Genomic DNA, 16,796 nt, shown 5'->3' with positions numbered 1-16,796 from the left:
TGAATATTAAGTTTTTTGCACTCCAAATAAACTAAAAACAAAATTGAAAAATTACCTTCACGGGGTTCCTCTTGCCCAGGCTTTAGAGTAAACCCTTTTTCATCTTTGTACTTGTTGTTTCAATTCTTAGCCACATTTGCTGCATGTCTCTGTGCCCCCAACATCCCCTGTCTCTCTTTAGCTGTCCATTCAACAAATGTAAAAAAAAGAAAAAGAAAAACACAGAAAAAGTGAATTTAAGGAAAAAAACTCATGTTGTTAGGTTAACAATTTTGCCACAATGTCAACAGGCAATGGTGAAATGTGTCAGAACGCCTTGCACTGATTGATATGAAATGTTATCAGCTCTGGCACATTCATTGGTGAGAGATGATCATGTTGGGGGTCCTAACCAATCAGTCATGTATTTTATTATCCACTCCAACAACCCACTCACTAACATTTTCCTTTTCGTAATTTCAGTAATTCATCTTATTTTTGGCAAAATGAGTCTCAATTCATTCCATCAACACATTTGTCTGAAGCCATAGAGCCAAAACAAAAATCATTTGGGTCAGAAAACTCAATTTGAACGAAAAGAATTCACGCCACAACATTTTCCATTAACAATAAAAATTAACATATATTTGAAACATACAAAAACAATACAAGGCAGAAGGATGATAGAAGGCCAATGTCATTCCTGAAATGAACATCAATTTTCTGTGATCTTTACAACAGTGAAACGTTCTGACTGGACTGGACTGAACCTTTAATTTCATGAAGTCTTAGTAACGATGCATTAATAAATCATACTCTGTTCAGATGATCACAATCATACCTCTATTTTTTTGAGGAAAAAAACATATACAAGTGCAGAAAAAAACAGACCTCTGGAGAGTCTGTCTTATTTTATTTTTTTTTAAGTGCTGCTATTATAAGAGCTCCAGTCTGCCCAGCAACTCATTACATCATCCGAGACACTCAGACTGAAGGTTTTACACACACTCCTCCATTCTGTTAATTATGTTACAGAAGACATCTTATTTGTTAAATATTTTGGCTAATAAATGATTCATAAACTGAATATTGGAAATATTTCAGCAATCAGAAATCATTTTTGCATTTAAAGCAAAAATGAAAATCTATATCCAGCATTCATCAAACCAGGCGACTCCATTATTAATAAGTATAAATGAATCTGTTTTTATTTACCATATATTGGCTATTTGAAGCTCCCTTGAGATATTTCAGCTGTTCTGCAGTAGACTGTAGAAATAAAAAATAAAGCCTCTTTATCATCTATGAAAAATGCACGCTGCGTAAACAGCCTCATTTACATTTTTGACAGATGTGACGTCATATGGATGAAAAAAACACTGTTTTGTCCACGAGGGGTGGGGCAACAAAATCAAGTGAAACTAAAAGCTTCTTGGATGCTTTAAAAGCCTGATTAAAAATTACAAATTTCCTTTAATCTGATTTTTTTTTTTCTTGTATTGTAAAAAAAGAGATGATCAACCAAACCAAATAGTCTTAGTCTAAGTAGCAAAAAATTATAACTTTAAAAATGATAATTACAAACATTAGGGAATAATTTATGAAAATTTCAGTTGCCAAAAGAGTTGGAAAATAGTGTTAATGTGAATTTGGAAACCAGTTAAAAAGAGGACATAACATTTGTTTCCGCAAAACCTTCAGTCTGGACGTTCTCCAAATAAAATAGAAATGTACATTTGTTAAACAGGGAATTTAAGCCCTCACCTGTTGTTAATCTCTTAATAGTAAACACATCTGACTGTGTCCTCTCTTACTGCATACATACAGAGCTGATTACACTTCATTATAAGTAAAAACTGGGGTACTTTTTGAGTTATAGTTTTATCATCTGAGACACAAACATTATTTGAATTAGGCATTCAAAAGTGTTCAGATACTTTTTAAACAGGACACTGTACTGGATCAGTACAGCTCATTTGTTTTGTGGAATATACTCAAACTGGCTTACTCACAGTTGTGTCTCCTCTTAAAGGTGCATCAGATTGTCCTCTTCTTAAAAGAACAATATGTGCCATTTAAAATCCATCTCGAGTTTAAAGTTCAAACAGCAAAGAGGAATGCAAGAAAAGTCCAGTAATGAGATTTTTAACATCAAAACAAAATGCCAAGGACAGAATGAACTTTGGCCGAGTTTCAATTTTGTTCCTCCATCCTCCTTTCCTTCATTGTTGACGTACAAAAGACGACACAAGCAAATCCAAAGGCTTGAGTGAAATCACAAGAAAAAGCTGTCCAATCGTCTTTGACAACAAACAACTCCACAACAGGAAGGGGTTTGGCAATGATAAAAAAGGCAAAAAAAAGTTTCCACATCTCTTTTTTTAAGCACAGTCTTTGACTGCAGACATATCCAGAGGACTTTTTGAGCCTCTTTCATGAATATTCAGTCTGGGTGGGTGAAATGGAGCCGGTGAAAGCAGCACAGCAAATGACGGTTAAATCTGTTGTTTCGTCCTGTACAACATCCAAAGAGCCAAAAACTCAGTTTAGGAAAATGTCCCAAGTGTCCTCTTGTCCAAGACCAAACCATCTAGACTGGTTAAGATTTAGTTCTCAAATTTTAGTCCTCTGGGTTTAACTATGACCACTCTTTAAATGTATGGAAGCCCATGATTGCCAAGAAAGGGTATAAAAATGTCTCAACATACTGAAGCAAATCAAACAATTTTTTTTACTACTTGTGACATACAAGGAACAAGAAAGTCAAAATGTTTTCTGCAAATCATTTTTTTTTAAATTCTACCCAAATCAAATTAATCTAGATCCAAATAATGTGATTTAATTATTTTTTTTAGCAAACCTTTTCTGTAAGGATTGCCAGAGGATACAGGTGGGTCTAGTTTACTGTTCATGTGGAACAAAATACAAACAAAGCAACAAGTGTGATACAGTTACTGTTTACTGCTCGCTAAATAGCTCCATGTTTAAATATCTTTAACTGCCCATCTGACTCACGGCATCACAAATTCATGACTCCATATTGGGGCACAAATGGCATGAATGAGGGACATGTGAGCGCTGGTCAGTACAAATGTACATATTGAATTGAATAAACACAATTCACAAATGTTAATATAAATAAGTGCATAAATAAAGGAGCAGTACATTTTTTTGCCACCATAATATTGGAGGCATTTAAAAAAGTTATGCAAGAGAAGGGTCTCAAAACTGAGGATTTTTTTTCTAAATTCTTTAAATCCTAATCTAAATTTTGATGACATCATCACTTTTGTGTGGTGTCGGGTGACTCTTTTAACTCTCATAAGTTACATCTCTTTTTAGTGGCAGAAATGGGCTTCCGTATGTTTGCGATTCCAACCTTTACGGTGTAGGTCAGGAATCATTTACTGATCTGTGTCGCCTGTAGCTGTTTTGAAAAGTGCAGTTGTGACTTATCTTTAAATCGTTGAATTATTTTTCTGGCGCCTCTTCGGGTTGCACCTCCCAAAGACTAGCATCAACGTCTCTCTCGTGCTGCTTCTATCTAAGGCCAGGTGTGTTTGCTGATGTAGGAAACAGTTTTCACATGTCTATAAGCAGCCTGAAGAGATCCGGGTGACTCAGTCCTCTTATTTTGTTTCCTCGTCTTTAAGCACAGGATATTAGATGGATGTTACCTGAGCGCTAATCTCAGATAAGCTTTTCCAATGGAGGGAGTAAATTTATCCTTTTGGTGCTCTTCTTCTTTAGATTGGTGTTACAGGGGGGTCTGAATGTTTTGGATAATTTCATGACCTTTTTTTTCTTACAAGCTCAAGAAGGTCAAAGATCTGAGTCTTCAACGCCACCAACCATTTTTTTCCCCATTTTGAAACATTACTAAAAACAAAAGAAGCCCAAGCAGTATCCCTCCCCGTCTTTTTCCTTTGTGAGCGTGGTTTTAGTGTTTTATTTCGTCTTTGATGGTTTGAGGAATAAGCACTTGATCAGTATGGAGGGGGCTCAGGATGTCCACAGAGTCTTACGAAGTTTTAACCAGATCGTACACGTAAATGAGGAAGTCGTCGTCGAACTTGATGAAGTAGACAGATGGTTTGGCTTCCACCTGGTGGATGACCATGCCTGTTCGCTTGCCGCCGTCCTCTTTGGCGTACTCCACCTGTTTACCCACCAGGCTGTCCACCACCTCTCCAGGTTCCCTCTCTGCGGGGACGCTGTCGTCTAAGGAGCAACAGACAGGTAGGGGAAGTATTATTGACTGCATCTGCATATAACTGTCGTCGTGATGTGAGAAAGTGCACAAAAGGCTGCAAATTATGGTTTAGCATATGTGTGTGTGTGTGTGTGTGTGTGTGTGTGTGTGTGTGTGTGTGTGTGTGTGTGTGTGTGTGTGTGTGTGTGTGTGTGTGTGTGTGTGTGCAGTTATGTGCATTTGCTATGATCCTTGGTATGTGTAGAATATGAATCAATACGCATAAATGGGATACCAAGGTCATTTCAGCTGCATTACTGATAGGTTTTGTTGCAATTTCGTGGCAACAGGCAACAAGGGGTTAAAGTTATATAAAAATGTAAAAAATGATGCTTAAATAAGAGTTGAAAAGTCTGACGGTGGATGAGAAAAACTTGCTTGTTATGTTTCTTGAAATAAGAATTATGTCTTAATACATGAAATAGTATAAGTACATTTTTCTCCCCTGTCAGCAGACTTTTCCCTCTTTGAAAGAAATTCAGGTACCGTTTTTGTCTTTTTAACATCCTGAAATAAGACATTTTTCTGGGCCTGCCAAGTAAATGTGGCTCATATACAGTCTAACAGGATAATTTCTATTAAAAGAAGTCATAAAAAACTGCTTTGATTTCAGGTTTTGCAGTGTTTTTATTTGTTTGTATTTGCAAATCATAATATTTCCCACTACTACTTTAACCACATGGCTGAACTAAATCCTGGAAAAGTAGTCTCAGGAACTACAGTATTTTTATATATATGTGACAGTAAGATCAGAAATAAAAAAATTAATCATTTTGGGAGCCCAGGAGTTCAGGTGCTGTTCAGGTATTGATGTGGTTTGGTTTCTCTGAATAGTGTTTCAAAGTTCTGATTTTGTGTTAATACCAGAAAAAGGAGATTTCACTCACTGGAGTCGGGCATGATGCGGAGGTCTCCCTCTTTATAGTCATCCAGAAGCTGGTACATGTAAAGGACCGGGTCTTTCTCGTAGGTGATATAGAACCAGGTGGTCATGATGGGAGCTCGAGCTAACACCATCCCCCTCCACTCCTCTTTTGGACCCTCCTCTGTCTCAAACATGTGCTCCACTGCTTTACCGATCATGGTGTCTGCTAGGTTGACATCTGTCAGACGGGATTTCGCTGCAGGGAAACGTAAATTCAAAATCAGGAAAAAGCTCTTTTTACAGGAATATGCAAGAAACAACACTCCTGCTTTGGTAGATTGTTAAAAACCCATTACTTTCCTGTATGTGAATGAATAAGGAGGTAAATCTACCAACTACACAGTGAATTATTACAGCAAGATGACATTAGCAGGCATGTTCAATCAATTTAAAATTTAAGTTCATCAAAACTTTCAGATATCTATAAACCATTGGAATGAACACTGTTATCCTTGGTTTAGTGAACTCATTGTGCAGCCTTCTACTGCCACTGTGTGATCCTGGTCTGTCAGTCTTACCGAGTCTGTCAGGGAGCACCTCCAAACCCTGAACCCTCTCATCTTTGTGAAGCTCCAGACCATAAACGCAGTCGAATCCATCGTACTTTATCAGGTAGAGGGACGGGTTCACGGGCACCTGGTGGACAAATAAACAGATCATTTCTCTGCTGGTTTTCTTATTACACAATGTGTCTGTGAGTTCATTCAGTCAATTACACCTCCTCCCTCTGTTTACCTGGTCCAGCACAGTTCCTTTCCAGATCACGTGTCCTCCTCCTTCCTTCCACACATGCTGGATCCTGCAGCCGACAATGTTGCGTCTAGGCTGCGACAGGACTTTAGTAGGTGGACCTAGGCTGCTCTTATGTTTTCTTTACGTTAATGAAAAAAAAACATCAATAAACTCTGTTTTAAGATTGTCTTAACAGAAGCACAACGCATCCTAAGGAACCATTTTTTCTTGTACAGGAAAAATTAGTCCTACTATTGAGGGACGACAAAATGTAAAAAGTTGCAGAGCATCCAAACTTACTTGTGAGGATTCTTTTTCTTCATCATATTTGCAGAAACACCTGCATGCCCTGGGGAGAAAATGTGCAAAAGCACAATCATCAGTAGATGCACAAATAAGAGGAATCACCTGTGACAGTCTTAATTATATATTCTATTTTACTGAGTGTAAGTTTGACTTTCAGAAGTCTGCTCATCTCAGCTCAGACAGTAATTCTAATTTATTAATCATCAATTTATCTTTATAACACCATATCATATTGCCCTCAGCACATTATGAGTTCATATGAAGTCCATGTCAAAATACTTTCCTCCAAATGCTATTTCTCAGCTTCCCTATTAGGTTGGGCAAGACCCAAATTATTGTCTAAGACTGGACAATACCACACTGGCTGAAGAAGTTTAGTAGTGACAAGAGAGATCTGTGTTTTTCTCTGCTAAAAACTATTTCTGTGATAAATTTTGTAGTGATGGTGGACACTGGAGCCTAGCTATCAGACAGAAAAAGCATAGAAGAGCAGAAGAAAGCTAAACGGGAGAGTAATAAAGCACAAGCTAAAGGCCAACACAGGCTAAACCAGGGGTCTGCAACCTGTGGCTCTGGAGCCTCATGCAGCTCTTTTACTCCTTTACCGTGGCTCCCTGTAGCTTTAAAAAAATATTATTGAAATAAATAATTATCATATTCCTTACAGAGGGTTTTTCTAATTAGAGACAAAAAACATAAATATACATACTTGATATGTGCCACGACATTAGCAAAAAAAAAAAAAAAAGAATGAGTCAAGCAATATTAAGAGATCAAATTCAGGTACTCTTTCAAAAACTTCAAGTTTTTGCAAATTTTTCAAATTTCATTCAATTTTTTAAAAGTTCAACTATTTAAAAACGTTTTTTTTCTTAAATTTCAAAATCCTTTGAATTTCAAGATTTTTGACATTTTAATTCTTTTTCAAATTTTTGCTTTTTGTTTTTTTTGTTTTCAATTTTTGAAATGCAACTTTTTTTGAAAGTTCTGCAAATGTTTAAAATGTCATTTTTTTTCAAATTTTAGCAAAATTATTTTGAAATGAAAAAACAAAGACATCACACTTTCATAAATTCAAGATAACTCTTAATTAGATAATTATGTATCAGATCTTAACTATTTCAGAATTGTTTTAACTCTCCAGACTTTATTGTGTAGATTAAGTACATTTTGTGGCTCTGGAATGACTTAAATCCAAGTGAGCATAGGCTAAATGGCTCCTTTGAAAGTAAAGGTTGCAGACCTCTGTGCTAAACTGTTGTGATTTTGTTTATTACAGCCCACATGCATGAGTAAGATAGAAAAGTAACGTTAAAAAGAAGATCTGATCACCATTCATGCTCATAGGAAGTGTTGTCTTTTTCACCAGCACTAACACTAGCTTTTCCAGAAAGTCCTCACAGCCTCTTACATACTTGTGTGTGTTTGTGTGTTTGTTTGTGTGCTGGCAGTGAAGTTGACCTCTGACCTGCATCAGCTGTGTCTCTGGGTCCCGGAGTGTTCTTCATTCATCTGGAGGCAGGGAGGCAGCCAGGCTGCCCAGCCACACAGCTACAACACACACCTGTTCAGAGCTTAAAACAACAGAGTATACGTTATCTCCAGTTAGAAACATATGAATCAGTGAAGTCACAGTTTGGAAAGTGAAAAGTTTTCCTATTCTTGCTGCATATACGATTCCAGCAGCACAACAGTTCAGGGATCTGACTCAGCTTTCTCTCTCTTGTTTTAACACCCAGTCCTGTTACTTATCCTTTGATAATTAACCTCGTTAGTATTTAGATGTTTCTTTTGATCACATCACTTTTTCCTGGTTGTATCTTGTCTGTCTGTCTTGGATGCAGTCACATTTTGCTTCAGGCATTTTGTTAAGCACAGACACACTGTCTCTGTGTCTATAGTCTAATCCAACCTGCAGATTGGTCACAGAAAAGTAAAAAAAAGTTGCTTTCCTTACCCAGTCTCCAGTACTGAGGAGTGGTGATGAGAGGTCAAACTGTTTTCTGGAGTTTCAGGATTCAGACACTCATCTGCAGAATCAGGGCCAAACCTGTCACAAGGAAAGAAAAAGTCAAAACTTTAACCAAACTGGAAGAAAATATAGCCTAAAACATGATTCAAGCGTACAGGGAGGGGCCAAAATCTAGAGTTTTTATTTGAATTCTGTATAATCATGGTAATACATGTTTCGTATCATATCAAATCATTCCACAGAAATGATTTGGTGCCCCCCTCTGGACAAAGTGTGCAGTGCACTCACAAGTTAAGGGTCTTTCAAACTGTCCAGTCTCTGGTTGGGAACAGCAGGGGGCAAAAGTCAGCCGCTCTTCTCCTCATTGTAAAGGTGTCTGGTGTTAGAGGTTGTAGCCTCTTGGTGACATCTTGCATAATGCCCAGAAGTCTGACTGCAGGCTGCATTATTCATCCGCAGGAATCACAGGCTCAATGTTTTATTTACAGCAGCAGTAACTGAAGCTCAGTTTATGACTGAAAAAAACCTCATCAGCTACTCACTGAGGCAGAGGAGGGTTTAATGCCCTCTCTTCATGGGCACTTCAGAGAAAATTTGTGACTACACACACAAATATTTGATTAAGTGTGGGAAAAATGCTCCAACTTCTCATCTACTTCTCATGTCCCTAATGTGTGCATGGTCTCATTCTTGTTTCTTGTCTTCTTTAGTTATAAGTTAAGCAGGGGGTGATTTAAGACAGGGCAACCTGTGATTGACAGGTCACTTCCATTTTAACTCTAAAAGTTTGTTCATTAGAGGAAAGATGTGTTTCAAATCCTCTGAGGAGCTGAGTGCCAAGGGAGGGAGAATTTTTGATTCTTTTTTTCATTAATAAAATTAGCATCCGTATAAAAACCCAATCATTACGATCAAGCTAACTAAGCTAAGATTAGCGTTACCTGTAGGGATTAGGGATGGGTATCGAATAAGGTACTTTTATAGGTACCGACCTAATCCTGTCAAAAGTACCGGGTATCAATTCACATAAAACCAAAAGGTACCATGTTTAGGTACCTAAATGCATCCTTGTGACTGTGAGGGACTGGAAGAGTAGAAGATTTTCCATGCTAGAAATAAATGCAGCATTGCAAGGTTATATATTGAAAAATAAATATGTCAAATTGAAACTTTTTTATACTTTATTATTAAACAAATTGATATTTTTTACCACATAAACACAAAAAAAGTACCGAAACTTGGTATCGTTGAGTACCGGTACCGATTGCCAGGTACCGGGCATCGGTACCGTATCGTTTCAAATGTGAAAGGTACCCATCCCTGGTAGGGATGCAGGATATTGGATTTTTTGCCGATATTCGATATGCCGATATATCAAAACCCCTTTTGGCCAATACCGAAACCAATAATCACTTTTTTTTTTTTTTTCACTGTAAAGACAGCTAAGTCTATCCTGTACTGGAATTTATATGTTACTCTTATTGTGACGGTCTTATTTGTTTAAGAAACACACATAAAACAGGACAAAAAACATTTGATTTTACCATAAATAAGAAAAGGTATTATTTTTTCAAACTCAAGACATTCAGTATTGAAATACAGAAAAATAATTTCTTTAGATCACATGAACTTTAAATCTACAATGCATTTTTAAATATAACCAAGTTGCATTTGATTATTTTAGAGCTACTGTAACAACCTGGTGACAGACACAGAGCTCTGCAGTGCAAATAAATGAAGTGCTACATTTTATTTAAGGAGCTTATTTTTCAGATGGAAAATAATAATAACCCTAACTGAATAGCACCTTATCAGCTGTGCCTATTGGCAGAAATTTTCATATCTGCCGATACCGATAAACATGTTTTTAAGCTTTTATCAGCCGATACTAATATTGTGCTGATTATCGTGCATCCCTAGTTACCTGAAAACAGACTGTAAGCTTATATCTCACTTCTCTCAACCTCTGCTGTCTTGTCTCCCTGTGCCTCGCAAAACCCAAGATGGCAAAGACCAAAATGTCAAACCTGAGGTTTAAAATCAGTTTACACCAACCAATTTGTGTGGTCACGGTAGCTACAGCCACTCACTGTATGCAGCAACAGCTCTTTTTCTCCAAAACACACAGTTTATAATTCAAGCAACAAACTGAAAAAGAGGAGCTCCTGTCTTGCCATGAATTTGCAAGATATTTGTATATATTTTTCATTGGAGAAAAGAATGAGAGACAGTAAAACTATTTAAATCCTGACCAGAATTTGCCATCCAAAGGTATAGATTTGTGAAACAGAACATGAGTTGGTGGGTAAGAATCAGAGCTGTCTGAGCTCAGGATGAGCCTCTGAAAGGATTCATGTCCCGAACATGAGACTTCAATTATTGATCAGCAGAGCCAGTGAGTAAAGCCAGAAGTCTATTATTTATCTGCAGACAGGGTGTTGTGTAACACAGCCGACCCCTAGACTGCTCACTGTACACCAAAAACACACACAACCAAGATTATGTAAAGGAGAACTGGGACAATGTTAATGTCACCAACAGTAAAAAAAAAAATAAGGAGGAGGTAGATTATGATGTGTCACAACAGGCAAATTAACAGACACACACAACCACCAGTGTGTAAGACACAACATGCTGAATCCAGGAAGTAATACAAACAATGCTTGATGCCTAAACCCCATAAAAACCTGCAGCTCTCTTCTTTATGGTATCTTTAAAAAATCTAAAAAGAGCCCATCAAGTTGTAAACATGATACTTGGTGCTGCAAGAGGGAGCAAAACTCAATGTTTGTGACTTATGACCAGCTAACAAAAGTATAAATAACTCATTTAGCAAACACTGGGACAATATGGTATTCTTATGATTCAATTCCATAACAATTTTTTGGGGGGTGATTCGATTTAAATTGCAATTCTTCAATATCTTCAAATTTTGTGATTTTTTTAGTTTGCTTTTTTAACACCAGACCATGAGAAAAAGTTAAATGATAATGATAATGTCCACAGACTTTATCAGGAGCCATATTTTCCCATAAAATGCCCATCATGTGAGTCAGAGAGAAATATTTCACCCTCTGCTGGAGAAAAGTGGTAACTTTTTTTCCAATCCAGTTTCTAAACAAAGACTAAAGTGAAGAATTTAAATTTGAAAAAAAAAAAAATAAAAATAATTCTTTGACAAAGAATCCTGATTTTGATATTGTCGAACAAGAAATCCTGATAAATCGATAGTACTGCCTGCAGATGACCAATTCACCAGCTGACATGCAAGCTTGGTCTAGGGCTGGGTAATGAACTTAGGTATTTTTACGGCACCGGCCGAAATTCATCCAATGTACCAAGATTATGAGAGTGCTGTCAGTATCAAAATATCATCACATGGTCAAGATCTGATAATGCCACTGGTGACTGGATATAATGTTGCAAACCTAGCAACTTTGCTGCTATATTTAGCAACTTTTCAGACCCCTCTAGGGACTTACTTTCAAAAAAGCGACTTCCAACGCATCTAGCAATTTTTCTGGAGTTTAGAGACTGATGTGAAAGCTTGAATTGATCTCCAGCACCCTCTGCTTCTCAACAAGCAGTGGGTGCTGAGCCTCTATTCAAAACACTCAGATAGACAAGTCCTAACTGCTCGCAGCAGTCTCTCCAAGCTGCAGCCAGAGCAGCAACTGCATGCAAACAAATCAAGCTTGTGCTTTTCTCTTATGCTTGTGCCAGTCCCAAGTTCAAATATAGGAGTTGGGTTGTTTTCATGACATTAAGAAAAACTGTTTTCTTGCACTGGCGATAAATTGTTGTTAATTTGTTATGTAAGAAAACTGTTTTGAGTGGAAAAATACTACAGCAAAAAAGTTAAGCTCAAAATTTGCACTGTAATGTGTAATGTCCATTTCTTTTGTTAGAAATTACATTATAAAATTAGTTTTAAAAAAGTATCATTAAGGAACCGGTGAAGGTATCAGTATTGGTACAGGAAACAAAATTTTTTAATGAAACACAGTCTTTCTTTTGTCACAAACTGAAGATATTTTTCATTCAAATCATCACTCCATGAGTTTTACTTAGTCTGTGGTTGAACCAGGTCTTCTTTAAAAAGAGAACTTTGAAAAAAAAAAGAAAATAAAGATCTTAAAAAGGAATGACCAATATGGTCCTATTAATTTAGCATCCTAGCATGTTTTCACAGCACAATCACTGCTAGCAACACATAATTAAGGGGACAGATTTTCAGGTTGCAGTGGGTGATGGTGGCAGCTACACTAACAAGATATGTTCACAATCAAGGGGATGCAGCTCATATTTCAGATAGAAAATGTTGCAATTGCATCCCACTGATTGAATTTTACAGTGTCCGCCAATTCCTATCCCTAAAAACCAAAGAAAGAAGTCAGATTGTTGTTCTGTTGTCCTCCTGTAAACATTTGTGAATAAAATCTGCTCACCAATTTAACTGAACTTACAGTACTGGAACAGACTCCAGCTCTTTGCTGGTTACCTGCAGGGGAAACTAACGGACCAGAAACAGAGATATTTCGCAGCGCTTGACTGCAGCTGGTGGTGATTTCCCTCCTGTTGCCACTAGTAACACACGATTAGTCATCTGCTATCATGAGAGACCCAATGATGCCAGACAGGAGCAACCCAACATTCAACTTACAACAAAACTGAAACCTGAGACATGAAAATCTGAGCAAAACTGGGAGTAAAACTACATCTTTCTTCACACTGACTAAAAGCTCTCTCGAACACTGAACGTTTCACTGTGTCCTCCTCTAAAACATCTGGATCACATAAACTCCGAGCACTGCCTATATACTGTTCAAACATTCAGACTTCAGCTCAGTGAATCAACAAGGCAGGGGTTTTCCTTACATCTGTTTTTAACACTCGTTCTGAAATATTTCAGTGAAAGACACTGTGCTCATTTAAAACTTGACTTTTTTTCCTTGTAATGTGTTTTCTCTGAGTTACAGCCAGCCAGTGCTCTCATCAAGACGGCAGACGTGTTTCTGAAAAACTAGAACTTTGGTTGTTGCTATGGGAACATTTTAAGCTAGCCTCCATGCTACAGTCTAGCAGAGTTCTCAATCTGCTCAGCTATCCTTGGAAACATGCAAAGCTTGCATCTATGCTTTACTGCTGTGGAGCTGCAGCCAAACAAGAATCACCAGAGAGCATTCAGGTTACACTTTCGTGAGGCTGTAACCGTCAAATGCCCTTAAACAGTTCATTGTTTGACCTCCTTCATTTGCATTGTGCTCATGGTAAATCATCACGCTGCAGGAGGAGCATGTCGTGTAATACCCCCACATTTTGCCTTTGTATAGTCTGATACAAACCTTAACTTTATAGGATTTAATTTCTATGATTGAATGACAGTGGGTGTCTACTAGCGCTTGGGAGCAGCCCATCACCTGAACACCATGCGCTCACCGCTGTGTGTGCAGACTCTGACTTAAAAGTACATATGCATATTATGCTGCTGTTGTCAAAGATTTCTGGGATAATGATCAAAGCAAATGCTCAAATATGGGAGGCAGATTGTAAGATTTTAATTCCAGAACTCAGAAGCACCTTTTTGTTTCTTTTTTCTACCCCTTTCTTATCTTTTTAGTTATTTGGAATCTGTAATTACTTCAATGTCTCATTTCACACCAAACAGGTTATGTCTGCAGAGGTGGTTTTTACTATTTTTGTTCCTTTGTTTGTCCAGGGATCCTTCGTTTAACCATGGTCACATCATTTACGCATAAAAATCAGCTTTAAGCAGCCTGTAGCATGTCGATGCTAATAGGTGCTAGGCCCAATGTTCTCCGCGAAGTAAGGAGGAGGACGTGCTGACGCTGCGGTGCAGGCTAAGAAGAGAAGATAGTGACCTGTCCATCCATCATTATGGGGAATGTCAGATCTATCTCCAGTAATAAATAGAGTAATAAATTCTAGCCGAGTAGTATCATGCAAGTCAAAGAGACATAGCTAATAGAGCTAACCTCGGATTCCAATGCCACATGGGAGGGATTTTTACTGCTGTGGGCTGACAGGACAAAGGACTGAACAAACTGGTAAAGAAGGCCAGCACAATTTTTCCCTAGGTATTGTTTTTCACACGGTTAACACATCAATCTCTGTGTGTTGAACCATATAAATGGCAGTACTTTTTTTACTTGGGACACTAGGTTCATCTGCATGCCTCTGTGCTTAACTCAGACATTTTTGGATGTGAGTAACTCTTTAAAAGGACTGCACAAGGAGGCGAGGTTGCTAAAATGGCATCATTCATCCTCACAAAGCTGTGCAGACCTTGCGGACATGACATGCATAAACCAAGCTTTATGCTCCTGTTTGACCTCTATTAGGCTTCATTTCCACCTTTATTACACATCTGTTATGCTTCTTTTCCACCTATATTACACCCCATATGGCTCTATACCTGCCTTAAATGCTGGCTCGAAGGCGTGACAACTCGGTCCCGGCCTTATGCCTTTGTGACTAGGGATGGGTACCAAATCAGCTACTTTTTAAAGTACTGACCGAATTTTGTCTGTGGTACCAAGTAAAGATTCACTAACAAAAAAAACAGTGACATGTTTAGGGTACCTAAACACATCTTTGTGACTGTGAGGGAGTGAAAGAGTAGGCCACTTTACACGCTGGACATGAACACAGCATTGCAAGTTTATATATGGAGAAACGAATGTCAAATTGAAAAACTGTGAGATTTCAATATTTGAAAAATGATATTTATTACTCCATTAACAATCACAAATAGGGATGGGTACCTTTCACTGATACGATACGGTACCAATTCCCGGTACCTGGCAATCAGAATCGGTACTCAACGGTACCAATTTTTGGTACTTTAATGTGTGTTTATGTGGTAATAAACATCCATTTGTTTGATAATAAAATGTAAATTTCAAATTGTATATTGCAAAGCTGTGTTCATGTCCAGCATGGAAAATCACCGTCTCTTCCACTCCCTGACAGTCACAAGGATGCATGTAGATACCTAAGCATAGTACCTTTTTATTTTACGTGACAGAATTTGGTCTGTACCTATCAAAGTACCTAATTTGGTACCCATCCCTACTCACAAAGTATTGAAAATTGGTACCGATGAGTACCAATACTGATTGCAAGGTACTGGGCATCGGTATCGTCTTGTTTCAAATGTAAAAGGTGCCCATCCCCATTTGTGACCTTCATTAACTGCGAGTTTAAACAGTCTTGTCTTGAACAGGCTGTGTGAATGGAGCTTTGGCAAGCAGCCATGCTACAGCATAGAGCTGTGAGCTGCATGTTTTAACGCTGCTGTAGCCACAAGACTCCTGGTGTACAAAGAACTGAGGGGGGAAAACTTTGGGCTGAGCTATGACAGTGGCTTTACGGTACTTTTAATCTACTGTGTTAAATGAAAACCTGAGAGGGAGGAGGAAGACTACCAGCGGAGCCCTTCAATCTGCAAGGCGAGGGTCACGTGACAAACATTGTATGACATGATCTACAATCATCTACTTTTTTTTAGTTACCGAATGCCTTTTAACTTCAGCTTACCTGTGTCATCCACAAGCAGACATTTTATTCTTTTACATTATCTTAGCAAACATCTGTCCATGAGGAAGTAAAGCTCAAAGACAGTCATTTCCTTATCATATTACATATCATCAATTTTAACAACTAATCTTTGGTCCTAGCACAGTGAAAAAGAAGCATCAGCAGGCAGGTTGTAGTTTTACCTGCAAGATCAGACTCCAGGTGACCTTTGCTTTGATTTGCTTACAAGTTCATGAAGGGGGCGTTACTACCCGATACCGTCAAATCACCTTTCAATAATAGGGAAACAAAAAGCGCCGGGGGTGTACACACTACCTTTACATTACCAATTGAATACCAATTAAAAACTCCTGCAACTGAGGCTGTGCCCAACCAAACCCCATGTAAAAAATGAAGGATTTTACTGATTTAAGGCTACAATGTGACAGCCGTCAACGCTCTGTTCCTTTCATTTACTCAGCAGTCACAGTAAAATGAAGGCTGCCGATTTGTTTATCACCTAGCTAAGTGGTTCTACTGGAAAAAATGCAAAAAATAAAAATATCATCTGCACTGACAAACGAGCCAGAAGGTTCTGCAGAGCCAGCGTCAGCCATGTTGCTCGCCCTTTTTCACTCTTATTTACAGCCCCATATCAGGGGGAAATGAGGCGTACAGGGGCCTCAATCAAGCAGAGGATAGCGGGACTGTCTGGCCATTTTCTGCGCAAAAAGCAGGAAAATCCCAGACAGAGGGACAGCAGCAGGCTGGGGTAGGTCTCTGGCTGTCTGCACCACCCGCCCCTCCCCCGCCAAACCGACCGTCGGCGGGAGAACGTCAACGACAAAACGAGCGCCCAGTGTGTTTTGTTTTTGGCTGTTTACCTGCGGGCTGACTCCTGAGCTAACTGACAGGTGCACGTTTTTTTATGTCTTACCGTTATATTTTTATTAACAATGGAGGACGAATCGGGCTGCAGCGGGGTGTCTCGCCTCCTGCTGTCTGTCCACAGAACCCGTTTCGACTTCACAGGAACCAGCATAGACTCCACAGCCATCTCACCAACAAACGTTAAGCTAGAAAGTTTTAAA

The 16,796-nt window shown here is 38.4% G+C and overlaps 1 protein-coding gene across 1 annotated transcript; it reads right to left on the bottom strand.

The window, feature by feature from the left end:
* Positions 1 to 595: 595 nt before the first annotated feature.
* spina (spindlin a) lies at positions 596 to 16,781 on the bottom strand. Its single transcript, XM_074690146.1, has 8 exons — positions 16,643 to 16,781; positions 8,152 to 8,244; positions 7,663 to 7,768; positions 6,189 to 6,237; positions 5,892 to 6,027; positions 5,675 to 5,792; positions 5,119 to 5,352; positions 596 to 4,200 (listed from the first exon to the last, which is right to left on the bottom strand). The coding sequence occupies exons 3-8, from the start codon at positions 7,700 to 7,702 to the stop codon at positions 4,001 to 4,003; spliced, it is 777 nt and encodes a 258-aa protein (XP_074546247.1). The 5' UTR covers positions 7,703 to 7,768; positions 8,152 to 8,244; positions 16,643 to 16,781; the 3' UTR covers positions 596 to 4,000.
* Between the last annotated feature and the right edge of the window lie 15 nt (positions 16,782 to 16,796).

Source organism: Halichoeres trimaculatus, unplaced genomic scaffold (assembly GCF_033239565.1).
Source record: "Halichoeres trimaculatus isolate MK-OKI-2021-1 unplaced genomic scaffold, fHalTri1.1 fHalTri1_scaffold_16, whole genome shotgun sequence".
Taxonomy (NCBI): domain Eukaryota; kingdom Metazoa; phylum Chordata; class Actinopteri; order Labriformes; family Labridae; genus Halichoeres; species Halichoeres trimaculatus.
Note: the sequence above shows the minus strand (reverse complement) of the source record. Positions and strands in the feature narration are given on the sequence as shown.